Consider the following 21,034-nt stretch of genomic DNA (forward strand, 5'->3'; position numbering starts at 1 on the left):
TAAATATGTTGGCATAACTACAGAAACAAGTAATAGTTACTTTTGTGGTGAAGCAGAATTGAACATTCTTGATTTATTTATCTGATCGCTGCTATAGCTGAGATGTTTGGGCCTGAAGATTTTGTTGTTGGTGAAGAGATTACTACTGTCTGTTTGCCAAAGACAAGCTTACACTTCTGATTTCTGTGTGACAAGCTATAAAGTGAAATCATGAAAAGAGATATTTGAGGAGAGGAGGCAGAGTAGCTTCCTGGCTATGGAAGTAGAAAGCAAGTTTGGCAAAACAGGTTTTATTCATGGCTTCACTGCTGATTTGCTTGAGCAAGAGCTTTTGACAACCTATGTCATCTATCTGTGTCTCTGTTTGTCCTGTCTGTAAGGTGAGAAAAATGAAATAAAACTGTTTGCTTTGTAAATAGGGTTGAATGAAAGATGATAAAAGAACTAAATATAATGGCTGTGAAAAAGGAAGGAGGCCATCCATAGGAAGGCAGGAATTTAAATATTTTTTTGTGTGTGAATATTTTAATTCTCATGGTTCCTACTCTTCCATCTGTGGTCTTAGAGTCCATTTTCTCAGAAATTCTCGGTCAGATGAAATCTCATTGGCAGTTATAGCACCTTACATTTGCTGAGATGTTAAACTGGAAATGAAATAACTTAAATGGGATGATGCTGATTAATCATCTGAGAACCTGGCCTTTCTTACAACATATGTGATTTCTTATATTCCTGTCATTATATTATATACATGTCAGATGCAAAGGTTGAAAGATTGCTCTTGTTTTATTGTCAGAACAATTTTCATCTATTACTCGGATTATAATGGTGCCTTTTTCTGGGATTATTTTAGACTGTTAGTTATGACAGAAGGGAGTCTTTTGTCGTATATGGAATGCTCATTTGATTTCTGGCAAAAGGTATTTCCTGAACCTAATATATGAGCTAGGAAAAGTTGAAAAGAAAAGATTCCATTGTAGCTACATACATGAAAATGATTACACAGCCAGCAATTTCTTTTCCTTACAGTACCAGTGGAAATATAACGTGTACTAAATAATTATTTATAAACATAGGAAGGTTTTACTGCACAGTTTATAAAATATAATCTTTAGTGCTAGCATACTTATATAACATCTCATACAAATACCCAGAGAGGTTGTTCATAAAACGATCATAAAATATCACCAGCTTACCTTCAGCATATAAAATAGCATTTAGAAATGAAATTTCAAACTCTTCCTCCCCCTGCCTCTTTCTCTCTTTCTGTCTCTCTGATAGAAACTCACAGTAATAGTCCCTGCCATCTGCTACTGTATATTTTTCATGAGTTTTAACATTTTGTTTTTAGAACCTGAAAGATGAGTAAAATGTCAAGTCACCCAGAAAATAATCATAGGCATGACAACTCAAATGTTATCTCGGCTTGTCTGTACAAAAAATGGTTCACAGCAGGTCTGTGTACTCCTTCTTTGCAGACAGAGTGGGTAGAGCAGGTAAGCAGATACACTGTTGACTTTAGCTGGTACATTTCCAAACAACAGCACAAGATTTTAACATAAGAACTCCTGTTGATTTTAATGGGAATAATGTGGCGAAAAAACCAATAGGATCTCTTTCAGCAATCTCTAGAAGATGAACTCCAGATTTCCTTTGGAGTTTAATATTATTCATGACAGAAAAAAGATCAGTTAGGAGTGATACAAGGAATGTCTTACCATGTCTATTGGCCTAAATAAAATACAGCTACCAGACTGTCACTGATGCAAGAAGGTGACAGCTATGCCAGTAAAATTAATTCCAAGTGAAAATGTAAAATCTAAATAGCATTATCATAGAAATGCATGGTCTTTCTGGTACCCTTCTCCCTCCTGCCCTTTAAAATTTAAGAATTCTGACTCTCCTATCAACCATATAACTGCAGTGTGCCAGAGAGATACAGGAAAGTATTCCTTCAAAGTTGGGTTTCTCTGTTTTCATTCTGTTTTTTGTCACTCAGAGACTAGACTAGAGCTGACAAGCTGGGAAGTTGGTTAAAAGGTACTGGATAAGACCTTCAGCTCAAAAAGTAGTCACAGTTCTTTGCAGTTCAAGGATTGGTGCCTCATAGCAGTAAACACAGCATGAAGAATATAAATATAACCTAGCCAGAGGCTACACACAGTAGTCCTCCAAAAAGTTTTTTTATTTTGGCAGATAGCTGTAAGGAAGTATATTTGACATTAAAATTTTAAATTGTAAGAATAATTAGAGTCATGCTATCAATCTGCACTGTTCATTTGGGGCTTAAATTTTACTTTATCCTGAAGCCTGCGCTGCAGAATTCTTATCAGAGTGGATGTAGTTTTTGCCCTTAAACTTCTTTAAAGTCGTGCAGTAAACGGAAATCCAAGGAGCTGTTTTTTTGCTGTGTTTCTGAGCAACCTTCTTCACTGGTGTGCAAGAACCTCAGAATCATACTTTTTTGAGGGTTTTCTGAATGTATGGATTTTTCTTCCAGTGGGACCTATTGGATTTAATTCAGAGGGAAAGAACTTTGTAGCCATTCATGTCATCTTGCTGTCAAGCTGTACTCAGAATCTCTTTCATTCAGAGATATAAACCATTAATATAATAAGTGTATTGCCATATCATTTATCTCCTACATTTTTAGCTTCGCATCTCACTAAAAAGACAAATTCTTTCATTGAATCAGTTCCCACCAGCTCAAGGATGATTTTAATAATAAACCTTGCAGATTTGCTAACATTCATCAGAATAAGAAGTTTGCTCAGTGATCTTTACTCTCATAACCTCTGCAAAAGTTCTTGTTATACTGTTGCAAGATTTATCTCTATATATTCCACTTCAGAAGTCTCAAGCTTGTTTTCAATTATCTCCATTTTGTGTTTTTTATTTTACTTATTCCTTTATAAAATACGTTGTTTGCAGGACATTTTTAGGGTTTCCTTTCCCAGTGGAAGAGGATGATCTTTACCTTATTAATACTGTTCTTAAAAAAGCTATCACTCTTGTTGCTAGAGCTGCATTGCTGGAGAAGACAATAGGAGAGGCAAGTTAGGGGGAGAGCAACATGATGCCCTTCCTGATCTATGTGGACCTTAAGAAAAAAGAGAAAAATGATAGTTCTTTCACAAGTTTAGCTTTGTGATTAATACGTGTTTAATGAATGTGCTTTTGCATAATATACTGCTCTGCTGAAGTGGTAAACAAGAGAAGTACTACTGGTAGCTCAAAATTGAAACTGCTCGTGTTTTGTCAGCCATGTCAGCATAATTCAGTTTTGCAACCCTCCAGGATGGGAACAAAATGAGTTTCTCTCCTATTGCTGCAGAACAGCTCCTTCAGGCACCCGCTTCCATGAGTCAGTCTGAGCCATAAGTGTAAGGAGCTCTCTGAGGCCCCAGAACCGGGACAGTGCTGCTCTGTGCCCTCGTCTCTTCTTGTCTCTGGCCCCCCTGTTGCTGCTGAGAGAAGAAGCTGTGGAGGTGCAGGGCTGCTCTAGCAGTGGCAAGCAGGACGGCGAAGAGGTCTGGAAAGTGTGTTCCCACTTCTGGCAGTGCTGCGCTCCCTTGATGGGGCCAGGCCACCTCTTACTGGGAGTAGGGAGCTCCACTGGGGCCTGATGCCCTGGGCCTCTCAAGTTTGGTACGCAGGGGAGTGTCACCATTTGCCTGATTTTGTCATTGTAATGTTGTTGGTATGACAGTTTAAGGAAATAGGCTTGACAAAATTTGCAGATAGAGGTTGTGCTTTTATTAGAATTGATATAGGTTAACCCAGTATGTGACTCGAAGAGCTTGTGTGCCCAGAAGCTGTCTGATAAGGTGCATATTACCTCCATCTATGAACTGGGGCATATTTTAAACAACTGTAACTTTGCTTTGCCTATATCTAAAGCTGGAATTGACTTCCATGCCAACATTTTGTTGTCTCTGGCATTCTGGTTAAAAAAGTAATTATGGATAAACTACTAATATTTAAAATGGCCAGAGAAATGTATAATTAAAATTACTGGGTCATATTTTGCAAGGCACTAAGTTGTCATTGAATTTCAAGAGTAAGGTGCCTATTTGACATTTAAACCTTTGAAAATCTCTAGTGGTTTTAATCTTTTTGTGATTTTAAATCCATTCCCCTTTCATAACATGGTTAGAGTTACTCATTTCTGACAAGAGTATTGTTTTTAATCACTTTATCAGAATATTTGTTGGTAGAATGTATGCTGACTTTGAAAACTCTTTGATGACCTTTGATGTATAAATTTCCTTTCTTTCAAAGGTATGGCTACTTAGTAGGCTGTGTGAGTGCCTGAGCCTGCGTGTGTATGTGTACTATAGCTGGCCATACAATTCTGATGTGCTGTGTACACCGTTGCAAATCTCTGAAGAGTCTGTTGTGTTCATAAATAAGCAACTATCAAGGGCTCTGTTGAAGGCAGGCCATTTGGAGGAGTGTATGCTCAGTGTCATTTTAGAGGAAGCTTTTTGTTCTTTTTCCTATGTTTTGTTCTTGCCTTGTAAAGGTTTTGCTCATACTGGAAAGCTAGCTTTTTGTTACACCTGAGAAACTGAAAGAGAGAATAACAGCACCAGATGAGAGTTTGGGAGATAACTCTTCAAAGTAATCTGTAAATCTTGGGAGTTACAAATCAAGAAGAGCATATTGAAATTGAAGAGTGAAGCTGTATCTGATGAATAATAATTTCCCCATTTCTTTCAACATGCTGGTTTTTTGTTTGTACTAATTTAGTCCAAGTACATTTATGCTGACAGCCAGTATGCTAACTGTCTGAGAAATGAGTCAGAATTTTGGGGTAGGATTAAGTTCTGTAACGCAGAATAGGCTTCATCTAACTTCTTTCCGTCCTTCTGGATGCCTTTTTTTTTTTTTTTTTTTTTTTTTTTTTTTTTTTTTTGCCAGCAATTTTTAAACATGAATAAAATGTTCTGTATGTGCTTGCACCTGATCTGGAGAAACATAATCCTGATAGATCCTATTCACCCTAGTGAATGGGACCATCGTCTGGGACACAAGATCTGAATTTCATTCCTGGCTGTGTGTCTGGTTTACTGAGTAAACAGTGAAAGGTCTTCTCTCTGGCATGTGCCTTTGTTTCCCTATCTATAAAATGATTCAGGAAATAAAGCATTATTTAATATCTGGTCATCTTTACAAGAAAGAAGATGCAGTTTGCATGTTGTCCTTGATCTTTAAATGGTAACAAAAATATCTATCACTTCCTTGTCATATATAAGAGAAAACACATGGAAATATATATACCTTAAAAAAATACTTATATTGTTAAATTAAATTTCTGTGCCAGATGTGGTTTTATATAGATATGTGTATATGTTTTTGGTGGTTTTTTTTTTCAGGCCCTCCTTGACACTCAGAATCTTTTGAGAGCTCAGATTACAAATTTTACTTTCAACCTGGGATTTTCAGGGAAATTTTATCACACAGGTAAGAATTAAAAAAAAAAAAAAAAACTTTCATTTTGCTGGTATTCTTTGTACTATAAGGGAAGTAGAAATGATAAGGATTATATATCTTTATGTTGTTAAATAAAATGATAGGGACTAAGGGTCTAAGTAGAGAGAAGAGTTTCTTTTGTAATAGTATAACTAAAAAAATCAAATTTTATTTCCTTCTAGCTTGCTTTGGGACATAAAACTGTGTGATTTAGGGAAACAAATTTTTTCCTAAACTTCATCTAGGTTGAGTATATAAATGCATCTTTGCAGCTACGTTTCTCTTAAAAAGAATGATGGTTTCCATTCTTTGCATAATAGTCCGGTAAATAGAGCAATGAAGAGGAAGTAGGAGAAGCAGGCTGGTAGTTTCTAAGCCCAAGAAGGCTAAGTCCTTCAGAAGAGTGTCCTGTCAGACCGTTAAGTTTCCTGAATAAGAGGAATGCTGCTCTTCCTCTTACAAGCAGAGACATGCAGAAACACCAGAGTCACAGGGCCTGGAGGAGGACTTGCAAGAGACGATCCAAGTCTGAGATGCCAGATTCAGCTTTCTGTAGAGTTTATGTGTGTTACATACCTGTCATTGGATAGCAATAACATCAGTCCTGAGAATGGAATAAAGACATCTCTCCTTGATTCTTTATACTTTCATTCAAAGAGTGGGACATGAAATTTAAGCTGGCTCAGATGACTGCTACAGACTCTGTCTCAGAAAATGGAGAAAGGGAAGCATGTAGGATAGGCCGACTAAATCTTTCTCTGTGTTTGTTCCTCGAGTGCATGGAAAATTTAGGTAGTAATTTTAGGTGGGCTGGAACATCTCAGGACGATACACCTGAAATTCTGGTAAGGTGTAGTGGCTGCATTAGATGTCTGTGTGGAACAGATTGAATTCTTCTTCCCCTTACATTAAAATTCAGCTCCCTTCAACATGTTGTTGAGCAGTAAATTTCACCAATCGAACAAATTTCCTGCTGACTTCACTGAAAGCTCTGTTGAACTACCACAGATTTTATCCTTTTGGATAATTTGGATAGTTGAGATATTGTAGCAATATAGTATCCATTAAAATAATTTTATGCTTAAACCACTGTAGAAATAAGGAGAAATTAAAGATAAGGCATTAAATAGGATGTGATATAGAAGAAAGGTGTTCTCTGCTGACAAACAAAAAGACATGCATGCAAAATAGGACAACATCAGAGCCTGGGAGAGACAGACAAAAGACTATTCAAAATAATGTCATAGTTGAAGGATATTAATATGAAAAGGAGTCCCGCCTGGGCATCTGACCGATGCCTCCAGCAGCCTCCTGCCAGTGACCCCTCCTCACAATTCCCAGGGCTCCCCGTGCAGTTTGTAGTGTAAGTCCTTCATTAAACCTATCCTGTTTAACCCCTTATGAACCTTGAGTGTCTCTCTCTGCCAGTATCTGACCCTCTCTTGCCCGCCTCGTGGTCACAGGACTCAGAATCCTATAACTTAATGAGCCTACAAATGTTGATATATCATTACATATATCTGCCCACATTTTTCCTTGTCTGCTTTGGTTCCCTTTGAGGTAAAGAGAAATAAAATTACAACAGTGAAGGAATATCAGATGAGGTTTATTGAAGGAAAGAGGATAAGGCAAAAGGGATGTAGTATAGCCTTACTGATGCAGAAAAGGTAGGAGCTGAATATTTGGCAAAAGATACCAACAAAATAATAGATGATGCAAAATGCTGAGAGAGAGAAAGGATTTGTAAAGTTGTGTTGTTTATTAGAGGGGGTAGGAACAATTAGGTAAGCAGGAAATAGGCCTGCCCTGCAATTTGTTAAGCTATATATTCTCGAAGTTTGGCTCCTACGCTCTTTACAAGGCAGCCCATTAAGGGATTATTTAAATTTGACTGCCTTTGACAGAACTAGCCTATCATTAAAAATGCACTGGGACTAGGATAAGTATCTAGGCTCTGGTGGGGGTCTGATCTGTCAGCTAATTAGACCCTGGCACTTCCTTTCCCCAAGGTGCTCCCAGATACTTGGGCTAAATCTCTCTTATTAAATTATACAGAGCTGAGGCACAGGCCTGAGCACTGAAACTGGAGTGTCATTGCTGTTGAATTACACGAATGGTCTCTGGAGGGCTCTTGGCCCAGGTGAGCCTGCTTTCCCCAAACAGGCCCTGAGTGCACTGTGGGAGGGAGCACAGGCAAGGGGTTGTTCCCAATAAGTAGCTGGGATATGGCTGTCTTCTCTTGCTGGCTAAGAGAATTTATGAGCTTGGAAGTGACCAGCTGGTTCACGGTCAGAGAACAGGCCCTGTCACTGTCTTATTTACTGGTGTAGCTGTAGCATGAGAGGTCTAGAAGAACAGCACAGCTATAACACTGCTCCCTGAGCAATTCCTATTAATAAATCAGCATAGCAGTTAGAAATTGCTGCAGGGTCTGTTCTGGGGCACCACATCATTAGGAACAGGCCAAAAAGTACCTGAAAAGACAGGCCTGAGGTCTGAGCAATAAGCCAGTGAGCTGCAGCCAGCCATTGAGTATCTTCAAAAACGCAGATTTTTGACAACTCCTAAATAAGTCATACTCAGAATGGTAAGAACTAGCAGGGAGGAGAAAGTAGTTGTATTGTGCATGATATTTTGAAAAGTCTAGTGAATTCCATAGTCTGCAGGTAACATAAAAGGAGAGGAAGTTTGGTTGAAGAGTGAATTGAATTTGGATAAGGAATACCAAAAAAGAGTTGTCAGTGTTTTCATTTATCCTATTTATTAAACTGTCTTGTATGTAATTTCTCTTATTTTGTCTCTTAGCTGCTAATGTTACTGATGTAGCACAAGAATGAGAGGAAAGTGTTGTTCCATACGTTCAAGATGTCATGTAAATGAGGCTCGCAGTCTTTTACCTGGCTATAATTACTTAAGGGAAAGGAATATGTACTTGGAAACCTTTAAAATCTTTAGTATTTTAATTGGTCAAGCTTTATTTTGCTGATTTCCTTCTTATACTTTCAAACATTTGTAACAATATAATAGAAGTGCTTTACTTCAAGGGTGGGGAGGTTTTGTTTTGTTTTGTTTTGTTTTTTGCAGGCACTGAGGAGGAAGATGAAGGTGATGACCTGTTGTTGAGGTCAGTAGATGAGTTTTGGTGGTTTCCCCATATGTGGAGTCACATGCAGCCTCACCTCTTCCACAACGAGTCGTCCCTGGTGGAGCAGATGATCCTCAATAAAAAATTTGCCTTAGTGAGTAATATTCTTGCATTTTATACTGAGTATAGGTATTCAGAGACCATAATTTCTATTTTGTAAGAAAATCAATGCTTGTAGAATTTGTTTTAGTCCAAATGAATGAAAAAAAATTTTGGATAAAGTGATTTTTTTCAATCATTCTACCTGGTGCTATGAAAATTCTGTTTCTGTGCAGTTTGAATTTCCTTCTTATTTAAAGTTTGTGGGTTTTTAAAATTATTTTATAAACATTTTTGAATGGAAAAATTGTTTCAGAGTGAAGAATGAATATATTCCAAAATTGTTAGAAATTCTTCTTTTTCAATATTTTTCTAGATAAAATTTTGTTGAAATAACCCTTGGATTGCTTGGATTTGAAAAAATCTCATTTTTCTAGAAGAATAAATATTCCATCAAAACATTCAAATGACTTTATGTAAACACTGCATGTTGGGATTAATGAAGTGTGCCACTTTTTCAAAGGTGCTTCTCTGCAGTGGTACCTAACAACACCTCATATATTCCCTTTAAATTGGCTTTGTAAAAATTGGTTCTGAAAAACATTGCCTTCAATAATTATATATTCGGAGCAAAGCTCTTGAAAAAAAATGTGTGAGTGAGACTGTAAGAAAAAATAAGAACAGATATTTAAGTCTGAAGATACTAGGGAAACAGGCTTACTCATTTTTTGTCAGTTAATTTCATACAATAAAACCTACCTGGAAATGTCATACATAGTGCATTATGTTATTTGTTTGAAGAAATTAGTTATGCTAATTTAAAATTATATTTGTTTTTAAATATATGTAAAATTATTTAAGATTATTTTAAAAGATTAGGATTTTGTTTTTTAAGATTATTTTTAAATTTATTTCTACCTTGCATGAGAAAAGCAGATAAATGGTAGGAGAAGAAGTAAATAGCTGAAAACCATAATCCCTTAAAATATGCCAAAGTGGGACGTTATTTAGGGTTCACAGTTAAAGAGTGTGTAAAATGCAGGGCTGTTAGCAGAATGGTAACCCCTGAAAGATTGTTCCCAGATGAGCAGAAATATAGAAATACTCTCGGGAATGGCGGGTGGGTGATGGAGCGTGGGCGACGCGTGTTGAGCAGCAATAGCAGGGCTGCCTCAAAGCACCCCCTCCCCATGACTCTGTCACTGCCCGCTCCATTCCCCCCACCACCACCATCACTGCCAAAGAAGGTGACTCTCTTGCAAGTTACTGGAATTGCACTGGGGATATGAGAGGAGAGTAAGGTCCACTCTGCATCTTTCAGAAACATAATATTCCCCAAAATTGTTCTTCAAGTGAAATACCTCTTCCAGAGACCTTGCACAGCTTGGATAAAGGAGATCTAGGTATGTGAGAGGTTATACTAAGTAATCGTTCCAGCAATACAAGTGTATAGCTCTTCAGCCATTCACTCTAACCATTCACTCATTCACCAGCCATTCATTCATTCTGGCTAACCCGAGGGAAGTGTTAACGGCTGGGTTCATCTTGACGGCACACACAGGACAAAATAACCTGGGGAAACATTGTTTTGAGCATATGGGAAGCTACTCTTTTCAAGAAAACAATTCACACCAAATTTCCTTAGTTTTATTAGTTGGTTTTTTTACCAGTTTTTATCTTGCTTTAATGATCTGGCACTGTATTTTCTGTTAGGTAACTGTAATGATCACTTTTATAGTGACTTGTATTTTTGATTAATGCAAAAAGTTAAGAAATGGTCCTATGAAATAGACTTAAAATAACTGGAGTCTTCTCTTTAGAGAAAAGATAAATGGGAAGGCATATAATACAATTTACCAAAAAACCTAAGTTATAATATCAAGTATAAAAAAGAAAGTTTTGAAAGAGATGTGGACCCTCGTGATTCACTCCAGTGTCTAACTGTGGGGAGTGAGGATGAAACTTGCTCCGTACCATACTATCCTGTCACGACATGTTGCAGATAGTCTTCAGTCATCCTTGATGATTCCTGGCCACTCTTAGCTATGGTATTCAACTAGAATAACTGCTGCTGCAGTCCACTGTGATAATTCTTGTGCTCCAAGGATAGCTTGAGGGTGGATTGCTTTGAGATTTACAGAGAGTGAAAATTGGGATTTATTTTAGATTTGTAAAATCTAGTGTGTTGCAAAGTCTTCAGAAACTAAAGTGTGTTACAAAAGAAAAAGATACTGATTTTTGTTACAGTTTTATATGGGTACCTCTGTTAAATTCAGGTGAGGGGCTATCTAGTTCTAACCCTAAAAGCTTACAGTTGGTGAAAAATGCACCATTTCATTGTAAGCATGGAGATATTTTTTTTAGTTTAATCAATTAAAAACTAAGTATTCACAACCCAAATCCTAGGCATGAGTTTACTGCTCTCACAGCTTTCAGAGGGCAAAGGAGGCAGAGCGGAGGCTTAATAGACTGCTTGAAGATTTTGTCTGTATTGTGCAATTAGCTTAATAGCACAAGCTTTTCAGTGGGGAAAGTTTTGCAGGGTAGTCCACCCAGCTAGAGTGGCAGAGATAGGGCCGGGCAATGTTGTACCCCTACAATCCCTGAATGACAGAAAAGCTACTACAGAGCTGTTAACAACTGGCAAAATTTAGAGGCATCTCAGCACGGATACAGCCTTACTCTGTCCATGTCCTCAACCACCCAAGTGCATCCACCACCCCACTACACCTTACCTAATACACTTTCAGAGAAGCAGGACAAAATAGTTAAAGCTTGGAAACATCTTACTATGTTTCAAATGCGTTAGCACCAGAGCTGTATAAACCACCCACAGGGACCTGGAAGACCAAAGCGGAGTGTGGTACAAAGCCTGTGCTCTAGAGTCTGCCATTATAAATCCTTCTCAGCTGTTCTCAACTGTCTCTTAAGCTAGCGAATTTTGATGGAAATTTTATGATTTAAGTGTGTGTTTTGAGTTTTTATCAATGGGGAATTTGATGAAAATCAATGCATTGCTGCTGGTGGTCATGTCTCAGTGAGTGTAAGAGGAAGGTATGGACCTAGAATATTGAACAATTAAATTTTCTACTTGAAAACAGTGCTTTGAATAAGGTATAAGCTTTCTCCCTACCAAAGAATTTACCAAGTCTCTTGTAAACCATAATTGTACTGAATATAGGCCAGCTCGACTTTACTGTTTCTGTGAAAGAAGACATTTCAGTTAGCTGAACCATTAAAAGTTAAAAATCCTGTGTTCAAACTTCCTTCTTTTCTCTGATTCTGTGTATTGTCGCAAGTTCCACTGAAAATTAAATTAGTTCTTGTAATTTTGATGTGATGAAAAAAGACCTAAGACGTTCCCTGAGATCAGTCTACACTGAATAATCATTAAAATGTTATTAGAATAACTTACATGCAACCTTGTTTTAGGTAACTTAATCTATTCCTACTTTCTTCACTGCTCTAAATTCTCCTAATACTTATAGATACCTTATATTAAACATTTTTTTTTAATGTCTCAAGCAGTGTATAGTATCATGCTGCTCATTATGTTTCATTTGCTTAAAGCATTTAGACTGATAAGAAAGATAAGTGCTTTTTTGAAAGAGGCTGAATTTGCTGATGTATTATCAAACTGAATGTGTACAATGTCTGTTGAGAATTACAGAGACTAAGAAATAATGGAGACTAATACATGGAAGATAATAGGCTAATAATTAGAAAGAAAGATTTTAATTACATCACACTTATTACTGCATTTGCTAAAACTTGGGGGAAAAAATGTAAAATTCAAACATTTGTTTAGAGTTGAGTTAAAAGATTATATGGGACATTAGAGAATGCAATTTCTTACATGTTCTATAAAGATTATTCTTTATGATGTTTATGCATGCTCAAGTGAAGCAGAAATGAAGATGATAAAAGGAAGAGGAACTGAAATATCTATAATGGAATTAAATAATGTAAAGCTGTGTAACTGATGGTGCGTCCGTTCTTTATCTCCACATGCACTAAAACCAATAGGCCAGACTTCACTCATTCCAATTTTGGCGCATTACATGTACTGCACACCCAGATGTAAACGAGCAGATTACATATTCTGTGGATGTAGCATAATTAATGATGGAGTATATGGGTCTTATTGGAGAGTGATAAGGCATTCTGAGAATTCCAAAAGCTACACCAGCCTCAGGATGATAAAATCCTACGCCCCATTATACGTTCCTAGTGTGCCATAAATTGTCAAGGAAAATTTCACTGGTATTGTGAATTTATTAAAAAAAAAAAAAAAAAAGATTCTTAAATGTGATTAAACCATGTCTGTCTGTTACACGCCCCATTACACCAGGTTCAGAGTAGCCCTTAAATGGAGGGGGGGGAAAAAAAAGCTTTCTTTCCTTGCAGGCTTCACATCTATGAAGTCTTATTTCTTATGTTCTTCCAGTGCAGAAGCAAATGCTGCTTTTTGTAAGCTTTCTTTGTTTTGAGTTGTTAGTGAAGTTGTCATATTTTATTTATAAAAGATATGTCTAATATTGAATCTTGGCTATTTAAGCTCATCACAAATGGCATACATTAAGGATGCATTGGTGTATCTTCATCTGGGCATATATGATATATATCCACATATGGGTACAAAAGCATGCAATTTTTGCCCTCTGTGCACCTAATGGTACTTGTGACCCAAGGAGGATTTACCACTGTAGTAAGGAAGATGTGGTGGCTAAGTTTAGGTCGAAGACCTTTTCTTTTAAAGACCAGGATTTCTGGAATGAAAGCTACAGCAAGATTCAAGAGGATCACTGTTTTGGAGAACAAACCATGCACTAATATTACATTATTAAACCATTATAAGTATTGGGGAAAATTGCTTGCAGCACCTGGGAAGGAAGGAGTTGGCAGCTATTCAGATTTTGATAGCAAAACTTCTAAACACCCAAGCACAGCACTGTTGGTTTCCTGCCTTTGTTGTTTTTCAATTATGATTGGCTCTGTTCTAGGTTCATAGAGGTTGGGATACAATGTGATTGGAAACACAGTCGTGCAGTAGATGTGATTTAAAACATGTCATGGCTTTTGTGTAAAGCACTTGGGTACTTAAATTACTGTATCTGTTTGTACCTGGTCAAGGCGATAGCAGTTTGTTAAGCATGTTGCATTCATTATGTATGTTGTATTTATTGCTATAATATGGACTTCCATGCAATGAGCTGCTAACGCATCATTTTTGAGTAGGTGGAGAAAAAAAAAAGGAGTATGGGAGCTTTAGTGTCAAAAGACAAAATGGATGGCTTATGCTAAGAGACCTAAACCTGTGGGCAGAGAAGGCAATATGACTGTATTGCTCCTATGTGAATTCTCCAGAGAAAGTATATTTATATTTTTATTTCTTGAGAATTAGATGTCTCAGAATATTAGCAAGCCCTTAACTGTCATATCAAAAATTTGAATCTGGTAGGACCTAGTAGCTACCCAAACCAGTTACTGTTATATAGCTAATTGCAGCCTAAGTGTGTGAGTGAGAGTGTAGGTCCACTCCTGGTGAGTGAGAGTCCGCAGATCTCTGCATAACAGCTGGGAGTCCCATTGGCAACCTCAGCATACAAGTCAGAGTGCATTATTACAGAAAACAAGTAAGCATTTTACTTCCAGAACTGGTCATATCTTCAGCTTATTAACAAATCAGTGAGTGGCAGTGTGGGTTTTCCTCATCACTCTGACTATTGTGTGGGTTCAGTTCAACATCCTCACAGTGTGTCGTTAGCACCTCCTACAGAACTAACTTCCTGCTCAGGCTTTTCTTCCTGGTCAGAAAGACTTCTTTCATTCCTCCCTCAGTTCCCTTTATGAGAAATCCCTTATGTAAGATCTGAGAAAAGTTCCATATTTTGCAGCATACCACTTTTCAAAGAGTCTATCCTATTATCTTTGTCATTGCTCTCTTGATCAGCTCAATAAAATCCAGTATGTTAAATTTCCTGCAGTAGTCCAATCCTCCTCCAGAAAAGATGAAGAAAGAGGATTTTACCAAGGTCGTGCCCTCATTTGTTCTCTGAGAGACGACTTACTCAGTTTTCGATGTTCCTTAGTAACCAGCTTTTTCAAAGGAAGAGACCCAAGTATCAACCACCTCTCATCTTCACACATGAAGTGTAATTAGCAAATATGGTGAAGACGACGATACAAATGCAAACAATACGAAGAACTCTTAAACGGAATTCAAAGGTTGTGCAAAGGCAGTTTGCCTAAGTCATCTCAGCATGGTGAAAGGATTCTTCACATAACATCTTATGGACAAAGAGTGTATTCTGCTAATCAGACCATCACAGAAATATTTGCAGTATAATGTTTTTTTGAAAGGTAACCTGAAAGGAAGGAGAAAAGGTGTCAAAATTGATAAAAGCACTTCAGAAACTAGAAACTGGAAAGAAAATATATTGAATGTCAAGAGAAAGTAATACCAGCAGGGTCAATATGTAAACAAAATGGATAATAGAAGTCTGCAAAAATAAGAAGTACAAAATGTGCTATAAAAGAGGTTATTCTAGAACATCTGCGTATTATCCTCAGAATTTTACAAGTAGCTATTTTTTCTCCTTTTTTTAAATGACACTGTAAAATGGTTAAACCGTTTTTGGAACGTGCTTTTATGCGTCTACTGGACTTGAGGGGAAATGCAGTGATTTTCAACTAAGAATTTGAGTACTTGTGTAGACACATGTAGTGGAAATTACTTTTTTGTGACTGCAACTGCCAGATATTAGTCATTGTGCTGAATATGTGCCAGTAACTTTCTCTATAAATTCTTAGTTTGTGAGCAAATTCCTCTCAGGATCTTGAAAGGGTGCAACTTTCTTTTTTAAGCATTGATTGAAGAAGCCAACTAAAATACATTCATATCACTCTTCCTTGGGTACTCATAAAAAATATTTATTAAACAGGCTTATGCATTAAAATACCGTGTATTTCATCTTCACTAGAGCACCTTCCGTCTCCCTTATATTCTTCAGCATATTTTAATATCACCAGTATCTGCATTTCAGACCAATTCTTGATCTTTCCCGAACAAAGGATTTGTGAGATGCCAAAACATCAAGCTTTTTAAATTTTCTAAAACAGTCTTCTGTTAATGTTTCAGGAGCATGGTATTCCAATTGATATGGGCTATGCAGTGGCTCCACACCATTCGGGGGTCTATCCGGTACATGTTCAGCTTTATGATGCCTGGAAGAAGGTCTGGAATATCAGAGTTACCAGCACAGAAGAATACCCACATTTGAAACCTGCAAGATATAGACGGGGCTTCATCCACAAAAATATCATGGTGAGTTGTATTTATCATGTTCATATTACAATTGCTCTACCATTTTATGAATGATTTATTTTTAAGTGGAAAACCATGGTATCCTAAAAGTTCACATTATGAGAAGTACATATTGCTGTGCATAAATAGCAAGATATATTCGACAGGATCTTGTTAATTAAAATCAATCTGTTGCTGATGTTACTGCTGATGAAGGTGGCCTCTAGGAACCCCACTGTTATCAGTTAACATGCCGTTAACTGTACTATTTCTACTGTTAATACTGGTTCAGAAGGAAAAAGTCAACTTTCATCTTTTAACAGAGCTGGTTTTAAATTTGCATAGCACCATTAACTGTAAAGGAGTTTTGCTGGTTTATGCCATCTGAGAATGTGGATCTTATGCATAAATATATATTTTTTTTTTCTTCCATTGAACTTCACACTGTTGCCCTCATCTTCCTTATTGCCACACAGAAGTGTGAACTGCCCTTTGCACTGTGACTTAACCCCACAGCTAGGCTTGGGGCCCAGGTGATGAGTTGTTGGAGTATTATTATTTTACTTATAAAATGGTATCTGTGGCAACTCGGTGCAGGGCAAACGTTCAGAAGCTTGGAGGGAAGGAAGACCCACCTAAGGCTACGAAACTGGTCTGTTGCGGCAACTCTAAATCAAAACACACAAATATGCTGTTCCATATTATATAATCCGTATTGTTGTGCTCTGATGACAGTATTTGCTGAAAGTGATTACACGCTACTGACGTAGAGGGCGTTATGTTAATACCATCCAGTTACTGGGGCATAGGCTATTTCTGATTCAGATGTTGTCATTGTTATCTAAAAAATGTTTCAAAACAACTTCCAAAAATACTTGATGGTACACTCTTGAGTATCCTTCTTTTGGAGCATGTGTAAAAGTGGCAAATTGGAAAGATACTAGTGTGCATACTGTGTTATACTTCCAGATGCAACAAGCAGTTTTGGAGGGTATCAAGTACCTTAGCAAAACATAAGACTGCCACTTAGCTTGTCACGTAATAACTTGTATTGTCCTCGAGTTACCATAGATATCATTTTTCTAAGCAAAATAATAACACTCCAAAGTTTTAATGTTTGGCTCTATTTGTGGATGAAGCAAGCTAAAATGATCTGCAGACATCCAGGAAAAAAATTGGCACCATACAGATTTAAACCAAAGCTTGTTCTCCTCAAAGCATTAGCATTAAGTAAAATAATAGGTTTGTAGATACGCTTAGGGTTCACAGTATTTGAATAGGATTGGTTGGTTCTGAGAATATCCAAAAATCTCTTTGCATAAACTTTTGTAAAAACATATCATTTTTAAGATACATAATAAGATTTAACAGAAGTTTTGATAGAAAGGACAGTGAGCCTGAAAAACAGTTTACCAAGAATGGTTTTATAAGACCACCCGTTTCAGGAATCACAGGCTTTCAGTTCACCAGGGCAAATGTGTTACTATTTTATATCTGCAGGTTTATAGTGATGAGTATATGCAGTGATAAAATCATTATGTAAGATTTGCCAGAGCATTTCCAGTCCCATGCAGCTTCACTCCCTGTCTCTGTGAAGAATTGTTCTGGTATTTCATCAGTGAAATCCAAAGAATTTAAAAAGCATGTGCAAGTTTGTAGCAAACACAAAATTCCATACATTTTAGGACAACACAGAATTTACAGTCTGAGTCCATAGTATCCTGTACAATACCAAGAAATACTGAAACGTATAACCACAAGAAAAAAACAATTTCTACAAAACCACAGTCTCTTTCAAGTAAGGGATTTGCATATTTTAAAACATGCAAGCTATCATATAATAAGTGTCTAAATGGGACTGAAACATTTGAGAAAGATCCCAATTTTGGATTTACGGATGAACATGTGTAAATGTGACTTAGCTGTCAATTTTGGGGAAAAAGTACAGACATAATTGAAGTCCTCCCCTCTCCAGTGAATTATTTTCTGAAGTTGATAGAAAAGAAAATATTTCAGAGCTCTAATGCAAAACCTAATTGCATGTATTCTTATTCAGAAGACTTGTTCTTTGCACATATTTTAAAATGTATATTTTTGCTTAGGCAAAAGTGCTACTTTCTGTTGCAACCGTATAACAAAACTAGCAGAGCTGAATGAGAATAAGCTAGTCTCTCTTATGATGTGAGCATTATCAGCAAAATTCATCACATTTCAGCATACCATTATTATTGGTGGTGATGCCAAGCCAAAAAAAATCACTTTCAAATTCCAGGTTAAATTACAGCAAAGCCATCTTTTAAATAGAAAGTGGAACAGATAAATACAAATAAACCAATGATATTTCAGGTCACTTTTCAAATCCTTTAAAAACTCGGAAAGCTTTGATGAACAGATTGCAAAACATGATATTAGGATTTCCAGTTTCAAACAAAATGTGATGAAGTTTTAGACATTATGATTTCATTGATAATAAAGGTTTTTGTTTCTTTCAGTAAACGCTATTTATTGATCTGTTGGTATATTAATTTAACTAGAACCTTATTAACTTTTGGTGAAGTTGTAATGGCTAATCTACACAGCAATTAGTATAAAGGAACATTATCAGTTACATGTTGTTTACCTGGCATTTATTATCTCATTAAAAGTAAGAACATTTTTTGTTTTGCAAATTTCTCTTGAAACCACTTCCCCCCTTTTTCTTTTTAACTCAGGTGCTTCCAAGGCAAACTTGTGGCCTTTTCACCCACACAATTTTCTATAAGGAATATCCTGGAGGCCCAAAGGAACTAGACAAGAGTATCCAAGGAGGAGAGTTGTTCTTCACGGTGGTTCTCAATCCAGTAAGTACTACGGTGTGATTTTGAAATGGCTTTTAAAAATTAATTAAAGAGTGATTTACTGAATGCTTCAAGGCTAATCAGTTAGGTCTCCCAAACAGTAATGATCGGTCACAGAGTGAGCTTTTCTACTTTTTCAGTTAATGTGTTTTAGATTGATTACATATATTTTGTTAGCTGTAGAAATAGTCTTCACTTTTTTTTGACTGCTGGTTTTCTGATAATGTTAGTAGTGAAAAACAAGCCTCTCCTTATTGTTTTGTTTTGCTTTTACATGAAGTAAGAAACCTAAGACTGAATTTGTAAAAGTGTTCAAGTGTTAAGAGCTCATACTACTATGAGGCAAGTACTTAGAGGAAGTTCAGTAGCCTGTGCTTCAGAATTCACAAACATAAATGTTAAGAACGCTCATTCGTTTGAGAAAGTTGCAAGCAAGAAGTGGGTCCTTAAATCTGTTCTGAGAATTTTCAGTTATTGATTCCTAATAACTTCAAAGAAAAGACTGAATTAAATGAACCACGCAGTTAATCTGTCTAGCCTCTCGTTTATCTTTAGTGGAAGATTAAACAACAAAATAGGCTATGAAACTACAGAATACTGACAATTAGAATAGCACACTAGAGTAGTTTAAAATGGCTCCAGATTAGGTCAGATGTATCAAAACTGACCTTCTAGACAAGCTTTTAGGTGAGCTTTTGGTCCAAAGTTCAAGTGAACTGAAGTTAAAAGGTGTGTTGGCAGAAGCTGGGTTGTAACAGAAACTTTCAAATAAAATTTACTGTGACTGTTTCATACAAATGTAATCACTGTGACTGGGTTTTCCAGAACAGAAGGAAGTGGAAGGTATTTCTGCTCAAATCCTTTGGAATAGTAGCCTAAATATTTTTGTGCCCTCTTTAAATCTTCCACAAATTAGTGGAAGTCCAAAGAAGAAAAGCTTGCTCTCAGCTACTTTACTAATTCATACACAGGTCTATTTTTCAAGCCTCAAATTCTTTCAGGCTATAGTTTTGAATATTTGATAGCAGTTACTGTGTTTTGTTTTCCTTTGTTTTTCACAGACAGGACATAGCAAGTTTAGGAAATAAAAACTTTGCTTCCTCAACACACGTGGTCTCCCTACTAGAGGTTAGCGCTAGTCCCAGTCCTAACTTTGATAATACATACCATGTTGGGCAAGGCGCATTAACAGAAGTGAGATCTGGAGAATTCTTTGGATAGAGGGTATTGGTACCATGCTGATGCTTTGGCCATATGTGGATCTTAACTAACAGTTTATAGCCCAGCAAATGAGACTGGGGGGAAAAAATGTAGTAGCAACATTTTGAGGCAGGACATAAAGTTTATTCCATATTGGAAACACAGCCACAACTTAGTCAAAAAATACTTTACCATCTCATGAGAACACTGAAACAGCAAGACTTAATATGGTTGCTTTAGGCACAAGCCTTTCAAATTAAAACAGTGAAGAGAATGGAAGGAGGACAAGATAAGCAGTGAAACAATCGTGATTATTGATTTAAGTCTGGGCTCCCCAATACAAGAGAGACATGGCCCCACTGGAGAGAGTCCAGCGGAGGGCTACAAAGATGATGAGGGGACTGGAGCATCTCTCTTATGAGGAAAGGCTGCGAGAGCTGGGCCTGTTCAGCCTGGAGAAGAGCAGACTGAGGGGGGGATCTTATCAATGTGTACAAGTATCTGAAGGGAGGGTGTCGAGAGGATGGGACCAGACTCTTTTCAGTGGTGCCCAGCGACAGGACGCGAGGCAACGGGCACAAACTGAAACACAGGCAGTTCCATCTGAACATGAGGAGAAACTTCTTCACTGTGAGGGTGACAGAGCACTGGAACAGGTTGCCCAGAGAGGTTGTGGAGTCTCCTTCTCTGGAGATATTCAAAACCCGCCTGGATGCGATCCTGTGCAAGGTGCTCTAGGTGACCCCACTTTAGCAGGGGGGTTGGACTAGATGATCTCCAGAGGTCCCTTCCAACCTCAACCATTCTGTGGTTCTGTGTGATTCTGTGATTCATGGAAGTTTCGGCTTGCCTTCCTAACATCCTTGAATGTAACGTTTTTTTGTATATTATGATGTGATCTTGGATGTGTGCATTACAATGTAGACTGTATGATTATGTGGTTCTGAGAAATATGATATCCCAAATACAATACAAGGTAAAAGAATAGCAGTTAGGCGTGCTCTTTTTTTAATGGTAACTGTAAATGAATAT

The 21,034-nt window shown here is 37.1% G+C and overlaps 1 protein-coding gene across 1 annotated transcript in view; it reads left to right on the forward strand.

The window, feature by feature from the left end:
- Nucleotides 1-21,034, forward strand: part of LOC106492115 (bifunctional heparan sulfate N-deacetylase/N-sulfotransferase 3) — a 69,051-nt gene that overhangs the window by 19,447 nt on the left and 28,570 nt on the right. Inside the window, exons 2-5 of the mRNA XM_013951888.1 lie at nt 5,379-5,466; nt 8,560-8,714; nt 15,801-15,986; nt 18,677-18,805. Coding sequence (XP_013807342.1) covers nt 5,379-5,466; nt 8,560-8,714; nt 15,801-15,986; nt 18,677-18,805 — 558 coding nt within the window. The remainder of the gene's footprint in view (nt 1-5,378; nt 5,467-8,559; nt 8,715-15,800; nt 15,987-18,676; nt 18,806-21,034) is intronic.

Source organism: Apteryx mantelli, chromosome 5, assembly GCF_036417845.1.
Source record: "Apteryx mantelli isolate bAptMan1 chromosome 5, bAptMan1.hap1, whole genome shotgun sequence".
NCBI classification, from domain to species: Eukaryota; Metazoa; Chordata; class Aves; order Apterygiformes; family Apterygidae; genus Apteryx; species Apteryx mantelli.